Source organism: Schistocerca cancellata, chromosome 10, assembly GCF_023864275.1.
Source record: "Schistocerca cancellata isolate TAMUIC-IGC-003103 chromosome 10, iqSchCanc2.1, whole genome shotgun sequence".
In the NCBI taxonomy this organism is placed as follows: Eukaryota; Metazoa; Arthropoda; class Insecta; order Orthoptera; family Acrididae; genus Schistocerca; species Schistocerca cancellata.
This window is the reverse complement of record NC_064635.1, coordinates 113,723,698-113,744,187: the sequence shown is the minus strand read 5'-3', so window position 1 is coordinate 113,744,187 and position 20,490 is coordinate 113,723,698. Positions and strand designations below refer to the sequence as shown.

The following is a 20,490-nucleotide window of genomic DNA, read 5'->3' as shown; positions in this document are numbered from 1 at the left end:
CTTGAAGTGCTCAAGAACAGTCATTTCAAAAGCAGCGTCCCATCGTGTTTGGGGTCTTCCAGCATCACCATGATATCCTGCTAATGAGCCTGTTTCACCAAGTTGCCGGGGAATTGCTGTAAACGTTTGCGGGTGTGGGTGGCGTCTTGCTGGGTACCGTTCATTGTACAACCATCAAGCTTCATGCACATTACCGTTGGCTAGTCCATAAACAAAAATCAATATCTTGTTTCTCAAACAAATACTGTGTCACCATGCTTACTGCATGACTAAATTGCAGGTGACGTGTGTGTGCTTCGAAGCGAAGCTTATGTGTGGATGCCTCTGACATGAGGTTCAGACAAACAGCAAGACCTATTCGACACGTGCGCATATCACATTGGGGCAGTGACGGGGTGAGGGACGTTTGTATGTGTGAACTGATAACAATAGTGCTGCCCGTCAACCGACAGACGGCAACAGGGCAATCTCACAGCCAATCGCAGCGCTTGGCGCTAAGTTTCTGTGGGTTAAAAATGGTGCATTGTCGTCCTACACAACATTAGTAATTTAGGTTCCTACTGGCCTCAACTACCCAGGGTTAAGATTTTGTGACACAATTTTTCTCCACCCTGTATAAGAATAAATGATAGCAATCTACATAACAACCTTTTTTTTCAGTTTTCTGTTGGTGGTGACCTGTTTCTGTTTTAACCATCATCTGACCATAATTAATCTACACACAAGGCAGTGCTCAGAGCTGCTGTATGCTACCAAACTGTAGCTGTCACCATTGGGCATTGCTCGCAAATCTGTCAAAATTGTAACAACTGAAATCAGTTGCCACTGATAGAAATTTGGGGGGGGATATTATTTAGCCTGTTACTCTTTATTTTTAAAGAAGTAAGACTTAAGTTCAATCAACAAGATGTATTCCACTGGTAGTGATGAAGATGGGAGACATATGTTTTATTCATATTCCCCATAAAAAGTAAATGAATTGGTAATAACTGGAATGGGAGGGACACAGATGTTGACACCTTTTTTGAAAAATGAAAATCTGTTCTCATTTGATTTATTAGTATTGTTAGGTATGGAGATCACTTGCTTAAACCAATTCTTTATACTTGTATTTAACTAGAAACTAAGTGTCAGAATTTAAGACTTTGCTCAGAGGTCGACCTGTGGAAACTTTACATCATAGCATATGACCTTCATCAGGGACATTGTTTTCCATTTGAAAAGGTGTTCTGCAGACGTGCCCCAGGTATTTTTGTACTCGAGAGGTGTGGTGTTTGGAAGACGTTGACTAACTCAGTTGTACAGCATTCCGTGTTTGAATATATTATAAGGGCTGTGAGTGACTGAGCAGAAGTGAACTGTCGTCTGATCTCGAAGGACATGTTGCCCTGACATTTTTTGTGCACATTTGTCTGATTGCAGGTGGACATTGGTAAAGCTATGCTGATTATGGACGAGAGCTTCTCGACGTCTGTGGCCCCGGGCAGTCGGCGCGTCCCTCTGGACGTGGAGAAACCTGTGTCCTGTTGGGAGGAGATGTTGGGGGAGGATGATGTCAGCCGGGATGATCTGCCAGTGCCTCCTGTGCCTGTAGAGATTTGCGTTGCGCCCGTCCTGGTGTGTACCCGTGCCCACCAGACTGCTGGAGGCGGTGACAACATCTCGTCTGCTGGTCTCGTCCTCCAGATTTGACATGCCTGGGGAAGTTGTTATATGCGTTCGGAGGTTAAAGTTCCATTTTTTGTTACCGTGTAATACACGCTGTAAAAGCTGCCGAGATGAAATGATTGGTTGTAAATAAATGTCACTTTCTGTAGTTCAGAACTAAGACTAATATCCTTAGCAAAATTTTGTCTGTTCTATTCTTCACAAATTTGAATTTCTCCTTGCTATATTGTATTCCTGTGCACTCACGCTTTAGATCAACAAAAAGATTTCAAATGTTGTACATTAATAAATTAAGAGACGTAACTGCTAACCAGTACTTACCTACAGGGAGAGGAATGTTTAGGACTACCAATACATGACCATGAAAGTAAAATTTATTACACTATTTTTAGTTTTTGGAACTATTACTTCCGTTCTCAGGAACGGGAGAGGGATATGTTCAGCAAGACCGAGAAACAAAGGGAAGGTCGCTCAGGGTGAGAGGGGGCCACCTGCATTGAGGAGGAGGGTGACGTACTTCCACCAACCTCTCTCTTTCTCCTTCATGAGGAAGGAACTTGTAGTTACAGAAACTGAGACTGAATCATCAGTTTTGCTTTCATATGCATGCATCAGCAGGATTAAACATTTCCCCTAATCGAGGTATATACTACCCAGCAATTCTGGCTCGTAATTTATCAGTGTTCTCAGGTGAATTTTCCTTTTGTATGAAATATTGTACATCAAAAGTTTAGAGAGACAGTAGTAACACTGATTTATATGGAGATGTTTGCTCTGTTTGTTAAGGGGAGAGATGCACTGTGTAGTACATTTCTAACTTTCCAGTTCTGATGTGTTTTGGGACAATTATGAGAGATATTTCTGAACTTACAAAAAAGACTGATTGCTATTATTTTTATGGAGTACATTAACACATACTTGTCATTTAATATCTTTGGTGTGTGTGTGTGTGTGTGTGTGTGTGTGTGTGTGTGTGTCTGTGTGTGTGTGTGTGTGTGAGAGAGAGAGAGGGGGGGGGGGGGGACTGCCAGTGACATGTAACCCATTTCCCACAGAATTTCATTCCAACATAAAGTTGGTTTCTTTTGTGGTTAATTACTGGTAATGGTATGTTGTGTTACGTGTCCCATCAACACATTAGTGATTTTTCTACTGTTTCTCCCTTTGACTGTACTCAGTACCATAGTCGTGAGTCAAGTTATTTTTTTCATTACATGTAACTTGAAGTTAATAGGGTGATGACTGTGTGAACACACTCTGGTTTCCAAGCCATTGAAATAATTATGACGACTCTGTAACATTACAGGATGTCTAGATGTCAGGGAATTTGTCCCACACTTTTTGCACCATATTTACACTCAGTTGTGTCTCTCTGTTGCAGACTTTTATGAAGCTTTGAGTTGTTGTAACTACAGCTAATCATTTCATCTCGTGTGTGCTTGATTTAAAAAAACAAATGGTTTAAGACTAGTACATGGCATTTTTAAATTTTTGAATTGTTTTCTGCTGTCTTTACTTCTAACTGATCCTCCACTACTTACCATTCCAGTGTAAGGGAATAAGTTTCACATTCCTCGTTATATTTAGTGCAGCAAGCAACGAGAGATTTTAATTTAATGTTAATGTTATTTATTTAGTCCCTTTCACATAATATTTTTATTCAGCATTTGTATAGCAAATGCAAATAATACTACTTCAATATTTTGAAATGTTAATTCAGTTCCCTCTTTGAAATATGTATTTCTTTCCAGTATCTTATCTGAAAGTCCCTGTGGATTACTCAGGTTAATGGGAAATGGTTGGCTTCTGGTCTTTCAGGTCAACGAATGCTTTCTTATTTTTAAAATACTACATATTTGGTGTGATAATGATGATACTGTTTCACCAGTAAGACAGAATACTTAACATAAACATGTATTGTTGGATATTTGCTGCAAAACTAGTCAATAGTCTTTTGTGTCTATGCATTTACTGTAGCTCCACAGTGTGTATGGCAGGAAAAGAGGTATGTCTTATATTGTCTTTAAAAAATTAAAGTAAATGCCTCCAAAATATATCTAGGGTTGACATAAGGTACTCTTTGAGAATGTTGGTTGAAAAAAGTTAAATAAGATTTGGAACCATTTTTGCTGCCTACTGGATTTTTAATAGGAAATCAGGTAATTTGTTAACAAAAAGATGCACCTACTAAAAAAATACATATTTTGCTATGCTGCAGATTGTGGAAATCACTGACAGAGTACTGGTTGAATTGTTTTTCCTGTGTCCCACACTAAACACTGATCAGATATCAGTAAATTCACTTTGATACTTGTGATGGAATCAGTTAAACACCATCCTCTTCATAAACGCTACACCACAAAGCACAGCAATGATGAAACCATTAAAGGCAGAGAAATCACGTTTAATGGAAAGGTAATTGTGATGCATATTCTGTGTAACCACGTTGCACTACAGCCTTATGAAAAAAAATGTGGAAGTGGAATAATTCAGTAATGTTACATGTCTGTGCTATAGGAAAGACTTTCCACACGACTGACTAGATGCAGTACCATTATTATTCAATATACTTGTTTCGTAGTAGCATACTAATTTCAGTCCATTTTCTGTGGTGATTTGGCACCTCAAATATCTTTCCCATTGAAAACATTTAAGGTCTCAGTCATCAGCAGCATCGTCATACCTATGCCCAAGAAAAAAGGGAGATGGGTAGCAAAAAAGTGCAGTCTTTTTGTTCTCACAAATGGAGAGCTGTATCCACTAAATATGTAGCACCCAATAAATGTTGATTTGACATTTTTCTTGAATAATTCTCCTTGCATGCTTTCATTTTGGCACTGTGCTTCTTCTTCTTTGTGTTAGTCTGCTTTGCTAACTGAAAGTTTATGTTTAAATTTGGTAATTAGTTTGATGGTTCTTTTCCTAGTCTACTTAAACCTCAGAATTTTGTATTTTTTCCTGTTCTTCTGACTCCTTCTTGCCAGTTATCTTTTTGAGGTTTTCCACTAATGTATGCTTTGTTCCAAGTGTTTCAGATGATGTAAGATTTTGTAATATATCTTCTGTCATGTTTCTTTCTTTTAAATCAGACGTCGTGTCTTTCTGCTAGTTGACTTTTGCCTTGTTTCAATTATTAATGTTAAGTCTATTGCCAACCATTTTATAGATAAGACCTTAGAATTTCAAGCACTTTCACACATTGTTACTGATTCTGTCTGTATGGGTGTTAAGGTTAGATAGTCTTCTTTTTATCCAGATTATAACTTCTTGTGTCGGCTATGTATTTTCCTAAGTATTCTGATGACACACACTCCCACATTCTCTGATTTTCCTGCTCTCTTCATAAAATCTTAGATGTTAGGTGATATGCCATCTTCACAACTATCTTGTTATTTCCAGAATTGTTATTCACACATAATCGTTACTGTACTTTTTATAACTAGAACACAGAAATAATTTTTTTGTGACAGTTTATGTGTCCGTCATGTGTGAACTCAGAGCTGTGAAGTTCTCATAGATTGGGATTTTTCAGTATTGTTCACTGATCACAGAGATTGCTGAGTAGTAGCAAATTTATCTATGTTGCCAAAGGAATGCCTGTTGTAGGAACATTGTTTATCATTCTTTGGGTTAGATCCTAAAATTTCATTCCCTTTGCGTGGTGTCCATCCTCCATTAATTTAGACAATTTTGATAGCTTTGTCATTTCAGTCTCTTTCCCATAGTAATTGTGTATGCAGTTAATGATAAACAGTGACATCTGTCTGTGTTGATATTGTATGTGATGGATTTCCTTGCTTGCATTGCAAGGTAAGAAGATGCATTGGTATCAGTTGCCATATGGCTGTGTCTGGTCCTGTGGTCTTATAATGTCTTGCTGTATTAGAGACCAAATTGGGTTTGCTTTTTCATTCATGCTTCAAAATGAAGTACATAGTATCAAAGTTAAGTGAATAGCGTCACATCCACACTAAATGGTATGTCATGACACCATACACACCTAGTGAGAAAGGATGGCAACAGTACACAAGAGGCCAGGGTGTATGTTTTTGCATTTGGTGAACAAAGCCCCTTTATGTACTAAAGGTATTTCCCATTGACAGAAATCGAAATAGATAAATCACCCTTTTGCATGGGAGAAGTTTTAACAATCTGCATACTGAAGAAATACCACAGACAAATTTTAAGCAATGTAAAATACGCAGTACTGGTATCAAAGTGAAAAATTTTCAGTTGAGATTGCAGTTTAGTCTTATGACTGTGTCATCATTGTTATTTTTGGGCAGATGCCACTAGCAGTTGCAGTTTTTAAAGCTACATCCGGTTGTCGCAACACATCTGACAAATCTCCACTGAGCAGTGAATATGATGGTGTACGTACATTCCTACCAGATGTTAAAATGTCACCTTGTCGTTTCCTGGTGCCAATGTGTTACTTACCAACTATACTAATTGAGCTCTGTGTGCAGTCTTGAATTCTGGACATGATAATAATTTTGTAGTAAGTCTTGTGTGCTGCACCGAACTCTGCAGTTCGTACAGACTACAGTCATTTTTGGCTTTTGAGTCCTCCCATCCCACTCTTTAGCTTCACTTGATTAGTCCACATTGCTGTCACTGGTAATGATTTGTCATCATTTTTTAATTACTAATGATACCTAGCATCTCTGTGAGACTTAGGACTTCCTTTGTGGAATTCCTCATTTTTTTAGAGCTTTACGGTACTGCAAATTCCAGAATGTGAAATCAAGCATTATAATGTTACTGGGATATTCTTAAGGCATCAGATTAGTGATGTGTAATGTGTGCTTTGTGGAAGATTGTAACTTCTCTTGTATCAACATATAAACTACAATTTTCTCATTGGCATTCACCTAGCACTTATTTTATCAATTGTTGTGGGGTGACTGACCTACATGTTGTGTCCTTAATATTTGTATACAATTTACTCACCATTTTGAACAGCAAAAGTAATATATCTTCAGTACAACACTAATTCTGCAGTTTACTTTGTTACATGGCAGTTAAGTATGCTGTGCATCTATATTCGAAAATAAAGGGCCTAATAACATAACTACATTCCAAACAAAACATTCAAATGTATGTTTTGTTTTAGCATAATTTTTAAGATTAACAGCCTAAATAAAGACTGAGATATCCATACTGGCTTTTTGCCATTTTTATTTTATAGCTTTCTGAAGTCCTTAGCTCAGTAGTGAAGAAATGAGATGGTAGCATGAATGTTTTCTTACAGAGAGTCTTCACAAATATGTAGACTCCCTTATGATCTGGTTTATTTTATTCTCCTCCATGTTTTTAGCAATGGGTATTATTTCGTAAAACAAGCCACAGGTATAGACCACAAGTGGATGCTTGAGTAAAGGAATGGGCCATGTCTGTGTTAGGACATAAAAAAAAGTATGTACTTTATTTTAATAATAAAATACCTGAATAGCTTACATGGGTACATTGTTTTATTATGTTTGATAGAATACAATTAACATTAGAAAAGTTATTATGATGAAATTGCACTTCCAGTGGCTGCTTTGGCCGAGGAAAGTCCTCGCTCTTGTTGTAGAGCAGCTGTGTTTTTGAGAGAAACTGGACCTTGTCCACATCATTCATTTTCATTGTAAGAATTTTTAAAGGAAGTACATAATATGGACAGCATAACCAAAAATTTACAAAAACCGAGGCATATCCCTTCCTTACCAGCACTACGGGTGCTGATTTACTCTTCTTCGTCTTCAGCAATGTGTGTCTTACTTTCTTCATTACCTCCATTCTCTGACATGTAGTTAAGACAGAAGGCTCGGTACATAAGGAAGAAGTTTCCTGGGGTGTTGCAGTTTTGTTAAGGCTCTGTCTTGCTGCCTATGCCTTCCACACGTGCATTCAAAAGTATGGACAGATGTGTTAAAATCATTACTAAAACATTGTCTGTTGGCCCATTCCTTAATAGGTTGCAGTGTTCTTTTTATTAAGGATCCTAGATACAGATGATTTCAATATTAATCTGAATATACAGATATTACCCTTGTCTCTTGTATCCCACTACACTCAAACCGAGCGAGGTGGTGCTATGGTTAGCACACTGGACTTGCATTAGGAAGGACGACTGTTCAAACCTGTGTCCAGCCATCCTGATTAGGTTTTCTGTGATTTTCCTAAATTGCTTCAGGAAAATGGATGGGCATTGCTGACTTACTTCCCCATCCGTTCCTAATCTGAAATTGTCATGTTTTAATTGGAATATACCAACATGTAACAAACTGCTGTGTTTTAATCACTTTTCTTTGTCTCCTGAATTACTATAAATGTTGAACTCCAAATACAATCTGTCACATTCAACACTATTTGCTTGGCCCATTATATCGCTGAACGAAGAAGTATCACTTCTTGGAAGTGCACATATATTTCAACAGATGGTGAGGAAATATACACCCTAGGATGTAATCTATTTTTTCCCTGACACATGCTTGTCCCCACAATGAGAAGTGGTGCCTAGTTGAAAAACTGCAAAATTGGACGTGGTGCACTAATTTACTCAAGCGATGAAGTGTCGTAAGTTTTTATAGTATCATGAGGGTGTCAGAAGTAATAGTTCCTTGTATATGATTAGCTGGCTCCATGTAAATTTTATTTGACTGATTTTTTTAGTATCCTGTGAATTTATTCTGAGCTTTGCTGTCAGTCATTGATGTTACCAATTGTTAGTCTAATTGTCACTTTATGATGAATTTCTTTATTAGGAAATATAAATGAAGTATAAAACTGTTCATGCTGAACTTCTATTCTGTGCGTATTGCAAAGGAACAGTGCTGTGCTCATTGTAAGCTGCCTTAAAGCAAGTGTGGACCATGTTTTCTTGTAAGTGTTTCACTTTTAAGTTTTGTACTTACTTTTACAGTTTTTGCCTTACCATTGTTTGGAGAAATGTTTTGACACTTTTTGGTGCAGAGAGACTTCACTGTGAATGGTTAACAATTTAAAGAGAACATTGATTGAAACACTAATAGTTTTCTTTAGATTTTTACATGGTTGTATGCAAACTTCATATGTGCCAGATATTTTACAGATATATATGTTGTTAAATGTTATATAAACACTGTTAAATGTGTACAAATTTAAACAAAATAAATGAGCATTAACTTTGTGTATTTTTCATGACATCCCATTTCATTGTTTACAGCCTTCAGGATTTTAAATACAGCCTACACCAAGAATTAAGTCGCCGTTGAAAGTGAATTGCTGTTTTGAAAGTGTAGATTAATAATCTTGTACTGATAAGATGTTTAAAATACCAGTTTGGTGGCTGTATCACAAACGTATAAGTGTGCAGACATAGTGAAAACACACACACACACACACACACACACACACACATACAGAACTGGAGGTGTATTACTATAGTGCAATGTGTATGTAATTGGTCATGGTATCTAGCTCTGCAGTACAGCATCCTACAAGCTACCAAAACCCAGCAATATGTTGTCTGCAAGAAGTGGCCAAAGCAGTCTCTTGTGTCATGTTACAATATTCCCCTCTCACAACAGTCGTTTCTCTTCGTCCGACAATGAAACCAATAAATATTTCCTCATCCAGTTGTCTTTCCTTGAAATTCATTTTACACATCCCCCCTCCCACCATTCTCTCTCTCTCTCTCTCTCTCTCTCTCTCTCTCACACACACACACACACACACACACACACACACACACACCTTCCCCATATTAATCTCTTTTCCTCTCTCGTATATCTCTCCTCTCACGTCCATTCTCTCTCTCTCTCTCTCTCTCTCTCTCTCTCTCTCTCTCTCTCTCTCACACACACACACACCTTCCCCATATTATTCTCTTTTCCTCTCTCGTATATCTCTCCTCTCACATCCATTGCTCCCATAGTCTAAATCTCTTAAATCTGCTTACTTAAAATATATATATCGTTCTTTTCTCCCCTTCATAGATAAATGTAAAATGTGGTTCTCTGTGTTGTATACATTGCTATTAAATGTCAGATTCTGCACTTAATACAAGATCTATTATAAGACTCATCAGCCAGCATATCATAATAAATGTACTGATGAAAAACGAAGAACGCCTCATTAGATATGAGAGGAAGACTGATGGCCCTAAACATGCCATAAATGTGTAAACATAATTTGAAAGTAGAATGAACTGTTATAGCTTGTAAAAATATTTTATCAATTTTTCTGTTTATGGCAGGAGTTAATCAAAATATTTCTCATATGAAGTGAAGTGCTAACATGAGAAATTTGCTTTATAGATTGTTGGGCATAGTGGTGAATTATTTTGTTTAAACTACACAACATTTCCACAAGGCAGGAGCTTGTTATCCTGTGACGGTGCCTAGATGTTGTGGCTCACAAACACTGGTTAACTAGAAAATTGCAGGCATGAAGAGGTGGCACTATTTTGACGTCACAGAACCTTCTGTCTGAGAATCATAATCATCACAGATGAATACAGTAAACAGTCGTGCATCAATCTGTATTTTATTGCAGATCTAGCAGGATTCAGCTATACTATAGCCATCACCAGTGCTGAAAGGAATAAGAAAACATTACAGTCAAACACCTGATTTTGTCAAGAAGAATTTTGCAGTTACACAGACTGAAGATTACAGGGCAAGGCAAACACACTGTTTTGTAGTGAATCATACATACTCAGAAAGCATGTGCATACACTGGTTAGAAAAACATTATACTGTCCATAGCTCAATTCACACTGAGGCTGCTGTTTACAAGCCTACACAGCACCACGGTTTATATAAATAGATAGTAAAAGGTGCCCCCCTGTACTAGTTACTTTTTGGGCACAAATTGCAATTTATATCAGTTCCACATGAAAAAAAAAATTAAACTAAAAGTCCTGATATAAACTACTGGAAGAAAATTAGCACACCTTTTTAAGGTTCCATTTCACTCAAGATTTATTGTTGCATATAGAGTATATGAAAAGATTAAATATACAGATAAATAGGAGAAGCGGACCTGAGGTACCAGATTTTGACCCATGCTGAAACACAATATTAGTACACGGTGCAACCTCCACAGGCAGCAATGCAGCTGCTGGCTCTAGCAGCTAGTCAATCACAGATGGCAAATACTGTCATGGGATACATTATACCAGGTCTGCTCGACCTGTTCAAGAATTTCTGTAAGAGTTCTTGGTTGACGAATTGCTCGAGTCGCTTCTCGTCCCATCATACCCCACATGTGTTCGATTGGAGACAAATCCGGAGATCGAGCTTGCGAGGGAAGCTGCTGTATGTCTTGCAGAGGATATTGAATTTCATAGGCAATGTGTGGGTGAGCATTATCCTGTTGGAACAACCCATCATCTTCCTGTTGCAAGGATGACAGAAGAATGGGTCTAACAACATTCTGCATGTACCAAGCACTGGTTAGTGTCACCTCCAGAAATAGCAAAAGGTAAATGAAAGTTGTAGCTTATTGTACCGAGGTGGTAAGGCCTGGGGTGGGGCCACTGTGTCTGGGACGAATATACTCCGAGAAGCACTCACCACGTCTAAGTCATACACGTAAATACCCATCATTTGCATTCAGGCAGAATCTGATTTCATTTCTGAAGACCACTGCATGCTATTGATCTTTCAGGTAATCCTCTGATGGCACCGGTCAAGTGGTAAACATCAAAGCTGTTGTGTGAGGTAAGATGGGTGATAGGTGTCCACACCCATAAACCCACTGCTAATAACTGGTTCACAGCAGTTTATGTTGACACATATGGACTCAGAAGCCCTCTTTATCTATACTGTGGTAGTGTAGAACCTGCTACTGCTGTCCTTGCAATATGACAATCCTGGTGTGTGTTTGTGCTGTGTGGAATGTTCCCGTGACTGCTGATACCAGTATCATTGCACAACTGGCGCAGCACATCTAAACTTTGTGGCACTTCTCCATAAGTACCATCCCACCATTTGGATGCCCACAATCTGACCCTTTTCAAATTTATTCAGCTGGCTGCAGGAAGCATGAGTGAATCTCCATGACATGGTTCCCTCACCCTTCTGCACCACGCTGAGCCTTCTGGTTGTGAGCATTCCCTATTAAAGGATAGAGACAGTTGAGACTGTGGTAGCTATGGCACTACGTCACATGTTGGTGCACAACATTGAAACCATTACCAGTACTTTTACTATTCTAGTAGGAATCTTTGCATTCCACAACTAAGGTACAATTATAATCGGTTATCGACACAGCAAATAGATGCCTCAGTAGCTGGGACATTGTAACCCAGTGATTTTATTATGAACATTGTTAACATGCGTTTTCTGATATATTCAAAAAGATATTTTTCAAACTAACACTTGAGATATATTTTCTTAAAGCCTTTCTTTATAACCCAATTTTGTATCAAACATGGAGCTCAATTTGCTGGGTGTTTGTGTTGTCCTCATCATTTCATCATCATCCAGGAAAGTGGCGAAATTGGACTGAGCAAAGGTTGGGAAATTGTACGGGCGCTGATAACCACGCAGTTGAGCACCCCACAAACCAAACATCATCATCATCATCTCAATTTGCTTTACTTGTCATTAAACCCTTAACCGTGCCCTATGAACAGAGTTTGGACTGCCTGGCAGTGCTGCACTGTTTACTCTACAGATAGTCCTTGGTCCTACAGTTGGCAACATTCGGAAAGCTCTGCCAAACAGATGTAGATTTTTATATCGTCTGCAAGGGTCATACTACCTAGAGTGTCATTTAACAGATATTGGTGGTATTTATGTTCTGTGGAGAAGACAGCAATAATGAGGATTTTAATGACAGTGATACTGAAATGTAAAGTGGCAAAGAAGGCATTAAAGAAGTGCTGTCAGCTGCTGTTTTACAAGAATATGCTCTCTTAATTGGATTGTTGTTGTTGTTGTTGTTGTTGTTGTGGCCTTCAGTCCAGAGACTGGTTTGATGCAGCTCTCAGTGATACTCCATCCTGTACAAGGTTCTGCATCTCCCAGTACCTACTGTAACCTACATCCTTCTGAATCTGCTTAGTGTATTCATCTCTTGGTCTCCCTCTATGATTTTTACCCTCCAATGCTAAATTTGTGATCCCTTGATGCCTCAGAACATGTCCTACCAACCGGTCCCTTCTTGTCAAGTTGTGCCACAAACTCCTCTTCTCCCCAATTCTATTCAATACCTCCTCATTAGTTATGTGATCTACCCAGCTAATCTTCAGCTTTCTTCGTAGCACCACATTTTGAAAGCTTCTATTCTCTTCTCGTCCAAACTATTTATCGTCCATGTTTCACTTCCATACATGGCTACACTCCATACAAATACTTTCAGAAACGACTTCCTGACACTTAAATTTATACTCGATGTTAACAAATTTCTCTTCTTCAGAAATGCTTTCCTTGCCATTGCCAGTCTACATTTTACATCCTCTCTCTCCTTCGACCATCATCGGTTATTTTGCTCCTCAAATAGCAAATCTCCTTTACTACTTTAAGTGTGTCATTTCCTAATCTAATTCCCTCAGCATCACCTGATTTAATTTGACTACATTCCATTATCCTTGTTTTGCTTTTGTTGATGTTCATCTTATATCCTCCTTTCAAGACACTGTCCATGCCGTTCAACTGCTCTTCAAAGTCCTTTGCTGTCTCTGACAGAATTACATTGTCACTGGCGAACCTCAAAGTTTTTATTTCTTCTCCATGGATATCAATACCTACTCCGAATTTTTCTTTTGTTTCCTTTACTGCTTGCTCAAAATACAGATTGAATAACATCTGGGAGAGGCTACAACTCTGTCTCACTCCCTTCCCAACCACTGCTTCCCTTTCATGCCCCTCGACTCTTATAATCGCCATCTGGTTTCTGTACAAATTGTAAATAGCCTTTCGCTCCCTGTATTTTACCCCTGCCACCTTTAGAATTTGAAAGAGAGTATTCCAGTCAACATTGTCAAAAGCTTTTTCTAAGTCTACAAATGCTAGAAACTTAGGTTTGCCTTTCCTTAATCACTTTTCTAAGATAAGTCGTAAGGTCAGGTGTTCCAACATTTCTATGGAATCCAAACTGATCTTCCTCGAGGTTGGCTTCTACAAGTTTTTCCATTTGTCTGTAACGAATTCATGTTAGTATTTTGCAGCTGTGACTTATCAAACTGTAGTTCGGTAATTTTCACATCTGTCAACACCTGCTTTCTTTGGGATTGTAATTATTATATTCTTCTTGAAGTCTGAGGGTATTTCGCCTGTCTCATACATTTAGCTCACCAGATGGTAGAGTTTTGTCAGGACTAGCTCTCCCAAGGCTGTCAGTAGTTCTAATGGAATGTTGTCTACTCCCGGGGCCTTGTTTCGACTTAGGCCTTTCAGTGCTCTGACAAACTCTTCACGCAGTATCGTATCTCCCATTTCATCTTCGTCTACATCCTCTTCCTTTTCCATAATATTGTCCTCAAGTACATCACCCTTGTATAGACCCTCTATATATTCCTTCCACCTTTCTGCTTCCCATCTTTGCTTAGAAATGGGTTTCCACCTGAGCTCTTGATATTCATACAAGTGGCTCTCTTTCCTCCACAGGTCTCTTTAATTTTCCTGTAGGCAGTATCTATCTAACCCCTAGTGAGATAAGCCTCTACATCCTTACATTTGTCCTCTAGCCGTACCTGCTTAGCCATTTTGCACTTCCTGACGATTTCATTTTTGAGACGTTTGTATTCCTTTTTGCCTGTTCCTTTTACTGCATTTTTATATTTTCTCCTTTCACCAATTAAATTCAATATTTCTCCTGTTACCCAAGGATTTCTACTAACCCTCGTCTTTTTACCTACTTGATCCTCTGCTGCCTTCACTACTTCATCCCTCAGAGCTACCCTTTCTTTTTCTACTGTATTTCTTTCCCCCATTCCTGTCAATTGTTTTCTTATGCTCTCCCTGAAACTCTGTACAACCTCTGGTTTAGTCAGTTTATCTAGGTCCCATCTCCTTCAGTTTTAATCTACAGTTTATAACCAATAGATTAAGGTCAGAGTCGACATCTGCCCCTGGAAATGTCTTACAGTTTAAAACCTGGTTCCTAAATCTCTGTCTTACCATTATATAATCTATCTGAAACTTGTCAGTATCTCCAGGCTTCTTCCATGTATACAACCTTCTTTTGTGATTCTTGAAACAAGTGTTAGCTATGATTAAGTTAAGCTCTGTGCAAAATTCTACCAGGCGGCTTCCTCTTTCATTTCTTCCCCCCAATCCATATTCACCTACTACGTTTCCTTCTCTTCCTTTTCCTACGGTTGAATTCCAGTCACCCATGACTATTAAATTTTTGTCTCCCTTCACTATCTGAATAATTTCTTTTATCTCCTCATACATTTCATCAATTTCTTCGTCATCTGCACAGCTAGTTGGCGTATAAACTTGTACTACTGTAGTAGGCATGGTCTTCGTAGCTATCTTGGCCACAATAATGCGTTCACTATGCTGTTTGTAGTAGTTTACCCACACTACTATTTTTTTATCCATGATTAAACCTACTCCTGCATTACCTCTATTTGATTTTGTATTTATAACTCTGCATTCGCCTGACCAAAAGTCTTGTTCTTCCTGCGACCGAACTTCACCAATTCCCACTATACCTAACATTAACCTATCCATTTCCCTTTTTAAATTTTCTAACCTACCTGCCCGATTAAGGGATCTGACATTCCACACTCTGATCCATAGAATGCCAGTTTTCTTTCTCCTGATAACAACGTCCTCTTGAGTAGTCCCCACCCGGAGATCCGAATGGGGGACTATTTTACCTATGGAATATTTTACCCAAGAGGACATCATCATCATTTAACCATACAGTAAAGTTGCATGCCCTCGGGAAAAATTATGGCTGTAGTTTTCCCTTGCTTTCAGCCGTTCACAGTACCAGCACAGCAAGGCCGTTTTGGTTAGTGTTACAAGCCCAGATCAGTCAATCATCCAGACTGTTGCCCCTGCAACTACTGAAAAGGCTGCTGCCCCTCTTCAGGAACCATACGTTTGTCTGGCCTCTCAACAGATACCCCTCCGTTGTTGTTGCACCTATGGTACAGCTATCTGTATCGCTGAGGCACACCAGCCTCCCCACCAACAGCAAGGTCCATGGTTCATGGAGGGGGGGGGGGGATGTTTTGATAGAAGACACTAAAAAAATCTGCTTAATGTTCTTTCCTTTGTCCAAGCTGCAGTATGTTGTTCTATTAGTAGTTGCTTCAGCTGTAACTGGATTTATTCTGCAGCTTTGTCTTTTGGATAAATTTATCCTAACTGAGCACATTGGAAATCACTGGGTTAGGATGGGTACTGCTTTGATCATATGATGCTTCTGACAATTATCCATGCAAGTTGCCTCTTTCCAGAAGCAATCATATGCACACTGTGCTGTGTGTGAACATTGCTTTCCCCTGAGACATTTTTCAGGCTCTGCATTAACATCTCCTATGGAACATGTCTTTCATGGCTTATCATATTGCTCAAGGAGAGAGACAGTCTTCACTGTAGGTGACATGTCAGGTGAGAATTTGTATGACAGAGGTTCACGTTGAACTAAAACCAATAGGGAACTGCAAAAATTGGCTAACATAGTTGAGTCATCATGAAACCAGTGCATGCATTCACATACAACAAAAATTCATATGCAGTTTGAGCATGGCCTAATAGACACAGTAAATATTTTCTCTCCATTGTTCATCAGAATGTAAATGAGAATATGGTAGCACCAGTGTATTTTACGATTGTGTGGAAGTAAGGAACTGTAAAACTTTTATTCAGCAAAACAGTTTTGTACCAACAAACTAGCTTGTAACTGCAATACATATTTAAACAGAATGATGTTTATCGCTACATTACCAAAGTAATATATTTGTAAAATAGAAGCTTAAAGATAATACAAATGCTTGTTCACCTATGAATATTTTTAGATGCAGTCTGTATTGTCAAACAACATAATTAGGTAAGTGTCACAAAGTATAAGAAAAGAATGCAAGATGAATACACTGAACAGACAGATAAATAAAAATGTTGTAATTACAACTTACAAGGTAAATGCAAAACATAATTATATGAATGATAAAGGTAATTAATTATTAAGTAGTTAGGTAAATGGCAATAAGTAAAAGATAATAATGAAATAAATACAAATAGCAGCTTATGATTATACAGGGCTATTACAAATGATTGAAGCGATTTCATAAATTCACTGTAGCTCCATTCACTGACATATGGTCACGACACACTACAGATACGTAGAAAAACTCATAAAGTGTTGTTCGGCTGAAGCCGCACTTACGGTTTCAACTGCCAGAGCGCAGTGAGACAAAATGGCGACAGGAGCCGAGAAAGCGTATGTCGTGCTTGAAATGCACTCACATCAGTCATAACAGTGCAACGACACTTCAGGACGAAGTTCAACAAAGATCCACCAACTGCTAACTCCATTCGGCGATGGTATGTGCAGTTTAGTTTCTGGATGCCTCTGTAAGGGGAAATTAACGGGTCGGCCTGCAGTGAGCGAAGAGTGCGGGCAAGTTTCACGCGTAGCCCGCGGAAGTCGACGAATAAAGCAAGCAGGGAGCTAAACGTACCACAGCCGACGGTTTGGAAAATCTTACCGAAAAGGCTAACGCAGAAGCCTTACCGTTTACAATTGCTACAAGCCCTGACACCCGATGACAAAGTCAAACGCTTTGAATTTTCCCGCGCGGTTGCAACAGCTCATGGAAGAGGATGCGTTCAGTGCGAAACTTGTTTTCAGTGATGAAGCAACATTTTTTCTTAATGGTGAAATGAACAGACACAATGTGCGAATCTGGGCGGTAGAGAATCCTCACGCATTCGTGCAGCAAATTCGCAATTCACCAAAAGTTAACGTGTTTTGTGCAATCTCTCAGTTTAAAGTTTACGGCCCCTTTTTCTTTTGCGAAAAAACGTTACAGGACACGTGTATCTGGACATGCTGCAAAATTGGCTCATGCCACAACTGGAGACCGACAACGCCGACTTCATCTTTCAACAGGATAGTGCTCCACCGCATTTCCATCATGATGTTCGGCATTTCTTAAACAGGAGATTTTAAAACCGATGGATCGGTCGTGGTGGAGATCATGATCAGCAATTCATGTCATGGCCTCCACGCTCTCCTGACTTAACCCCATGCGATTTCTTTCTGTGGGGTTATGTGAAAGATTCAGTGTTTAAACCTCCTCTACCAAGAAACGTGCCAGAACTGCGAGCTCACATCAACGATGCTTTCGAACTCATTGATGGGGCATGCTGCGCCGAGTGTGGGAGGAACTTGATTATCAGCTTGATGTCTGCCGAATCACTAAAGGTGCACATATCGAACATTTGTGAATGCCTAAAAAAACTTTTTGAGTTTTTGTATGTGTGTGCAAAGCATTTTGAAAATATCTCAAATAATAAAGTTATTGTAGAGCTGTGAAATCGCTTCAGTCATTTGTAATAACCTTGTATAATGCAGTTTGTTGTTTATTGATAGTTAATTTCATAATAAATGTAGATCCTATGGGAACACTTGAACGAAGTAACATTATTTGCTTTAAATCTATTTTGCAATGCTAGTTATAAATTTATGTATTGACATTGTGTAGAATTTTAAGATAATTTGTTGGAGTAGATAAAAGCAAGATATTTGTTATGGGTCTCTGCTGGCCTAAGACAAGGCATATTAATTGTATGCCCACTTTTTGTTTTAAGATCGTGAACTTGCCTCCTTGGGTCATATACATTTAGGTTTTCTTTAACGAAGGTGCAGTTATAGATACATAGGTTAAGTACTTTTGTTATATTAAGTTGGCAGAAATAATCTTTATGAAATTTGCATGGACTAAGACCAGTGATGCACTAAATAGCTTTCTTTTGCCATTAAACAATCGTGAACCTACAGAATTATTGCATAGTAGTATTCTATAGTTCACGTGCGAGTGGAAGAATGTGAAACATGCTTCTAATATGATCTCTTTACTGATGCTGCTCCTCACTTTGAACAGCAGAGAGATGATACATGCTATTCTGCCAGATGTGTGAGTATCCAAGCAAAGTTTTTGGTCTATGTTCACACCTGGACTGGATGCTATGTCCACAGTTTTACTGTCACATTACTGTAGTAAAAACCAAGTGGAACATTTTTTTTCTCTCTCCCAACATACTGTGTTGCACATTTTCAAGATTTGTGTCACATAACATTATGTCATCTGCATATAGCACAACTGTAAGTAAATCATTTATATATATAACAAACAGGATAGGTCCAAGAACAGGTTCCTATGGCACACTCTTTGTAACTGAAAGACAGCCTGACTTTTAATTATTATTCTTCAATAACTTTTTCCTGTCATTCAGGTTAGCTTGCATTCCGCATAGAGCATTCTTTCCTACTCCACAGAGCAAGAGTTTTATAACAATAATATTGTAGGAAATCATCTCTAATGTTTTCCGTAAGTCCAACAGTGTTGCACAGATTATCTCTTTGTATTCAAAGCAATTTTATTGCTTTGCTGCCATGCTTTGGCAGTAGAACCCACATTGTGAGGAGCAAAGCATATCATTCGATCCAAAATACTGGTTCACCTTTTTATGCATCCAGTATTCTATTGTTTGTACTGAATTATAGGTATAAGTGATAGGTCGATAGTTATTTGGACACACTGCATCTCCTTCCTTATTAACTGATTTGCCACAGATATTTTCAAACATCCTTGATGATTGCCTTCCTTTAAGATTTTATGAATTATTTTAGTCAACAGGATTACAGTTTGTTTCCTGTTACATCTAATAACTTAACATAAAAGGCCATAGCAGTTCTCTTCTTTAGAACTGCTGAACTTAGCTACTGATTTATTGATCATGTTCTGTTATACAAGCTAGTGAAAGCTCTCTGCAAGTTTACTGTTCATTATGAATGGTAGTGCTTCTACCTTACTCACTTCCTCCATATACTGTGATCTGAGGGAGGACTGACAAAAAGTCCCCCTTGGCTGTTAAATACTATCAGTGAAAATTTTTCCATAACTGGGATTAGAGCCGGCTTCTCATATATTTCACATTGAAACTGTGTGCAGTAATGTTTGTTTTCCTTCCCTTTTTGCACGTATAATATTGTAATCGTTGACTTGCCGTACATTACAGTACAATCTTCGTATAGAATGTAATTTAATAGGACCAAATAAAATAAATAAATAAATCTTTTAAAACATCGTAGGCGAAGCTGATGCCTGCAACGAATAAATTAGTGGAAACTGGAAATGATCATTTACGGCTACTCAGTAACAGAAGAGATAAAATAGACTATAGCTAGATATAAGCCGCCCTGCATACAAACAAATTTTTCTTTAATTCGATTCACATAGGATTCAAAATCTTTACGTCGAAAGTTAAAGAAAAAAATGAACTATGATCTGTATGTACTCTCAAGGTTGAACTGATCCACATGGGCACTGCTGGTGTAGTGGTATCATGCAAGATTCCCATTCTTGCGACCCGGGTTCGATTCCCGGGCAGTGCACGTTTTTTTATTTACTTTCTATTAATTATTTGTACTACAATTTTAGTCACAATATGTCAGAAAGAAGTAATGACTATTGATTGATGTGTTAATATACTGCTTCCTGTTACGTTCCCACATGTTACTAGGAATTCGATTTGTGTGTGCAGTACGCATCTCTACGCAAGCCAGTTGTGAATACAGTAAAACTAGCTCAAAACGGAATGGCATGGGACTAAAATAATTTTCTAAATTTTACAAGTTTCCGGATTACACAAAACTCAG

The 20,490-nt window shown here is 38.4% G+C and overlaps 1 protein-coding gene and 1 non-coding gene across 2 annotated transcripts in view; both read left to right on the top strand.

Annotated features, from left to right (window-relative positions):
- The window catches only part of LOC126106466 (ADP-dependent glucokinase), an 85,342-nt gene extending 82,696 nt beyond the window's left edge, over positions 1–2,646 (top strand). Inside the window, exon 8 of the mRNA XM_049912750.1 lies at positions 1,423–2,646. Coding sequence (XP_049768707.1) covers positions 1,423–1,692 — 270 coding nt within the window. The 3' untranslated portion in view covers positions 1,693–2,646. The remainder of the gene's footprint in view (positions 1–1,422) is intronic.
- A 17,509-nt stretch (positions 2,647–20,155) lies between these two features.
- On the top strand, positions 20,156–20,226 carry Trnag-ccc (transfer RNA glycine (anticodon CCC)). Its single transcript has one exon. It is a non-coding gene; the product is annotated as a tRNA-Gly (tRNA).
- Positions 20,227–20,490: the final 264 nt, after the last annotated feature.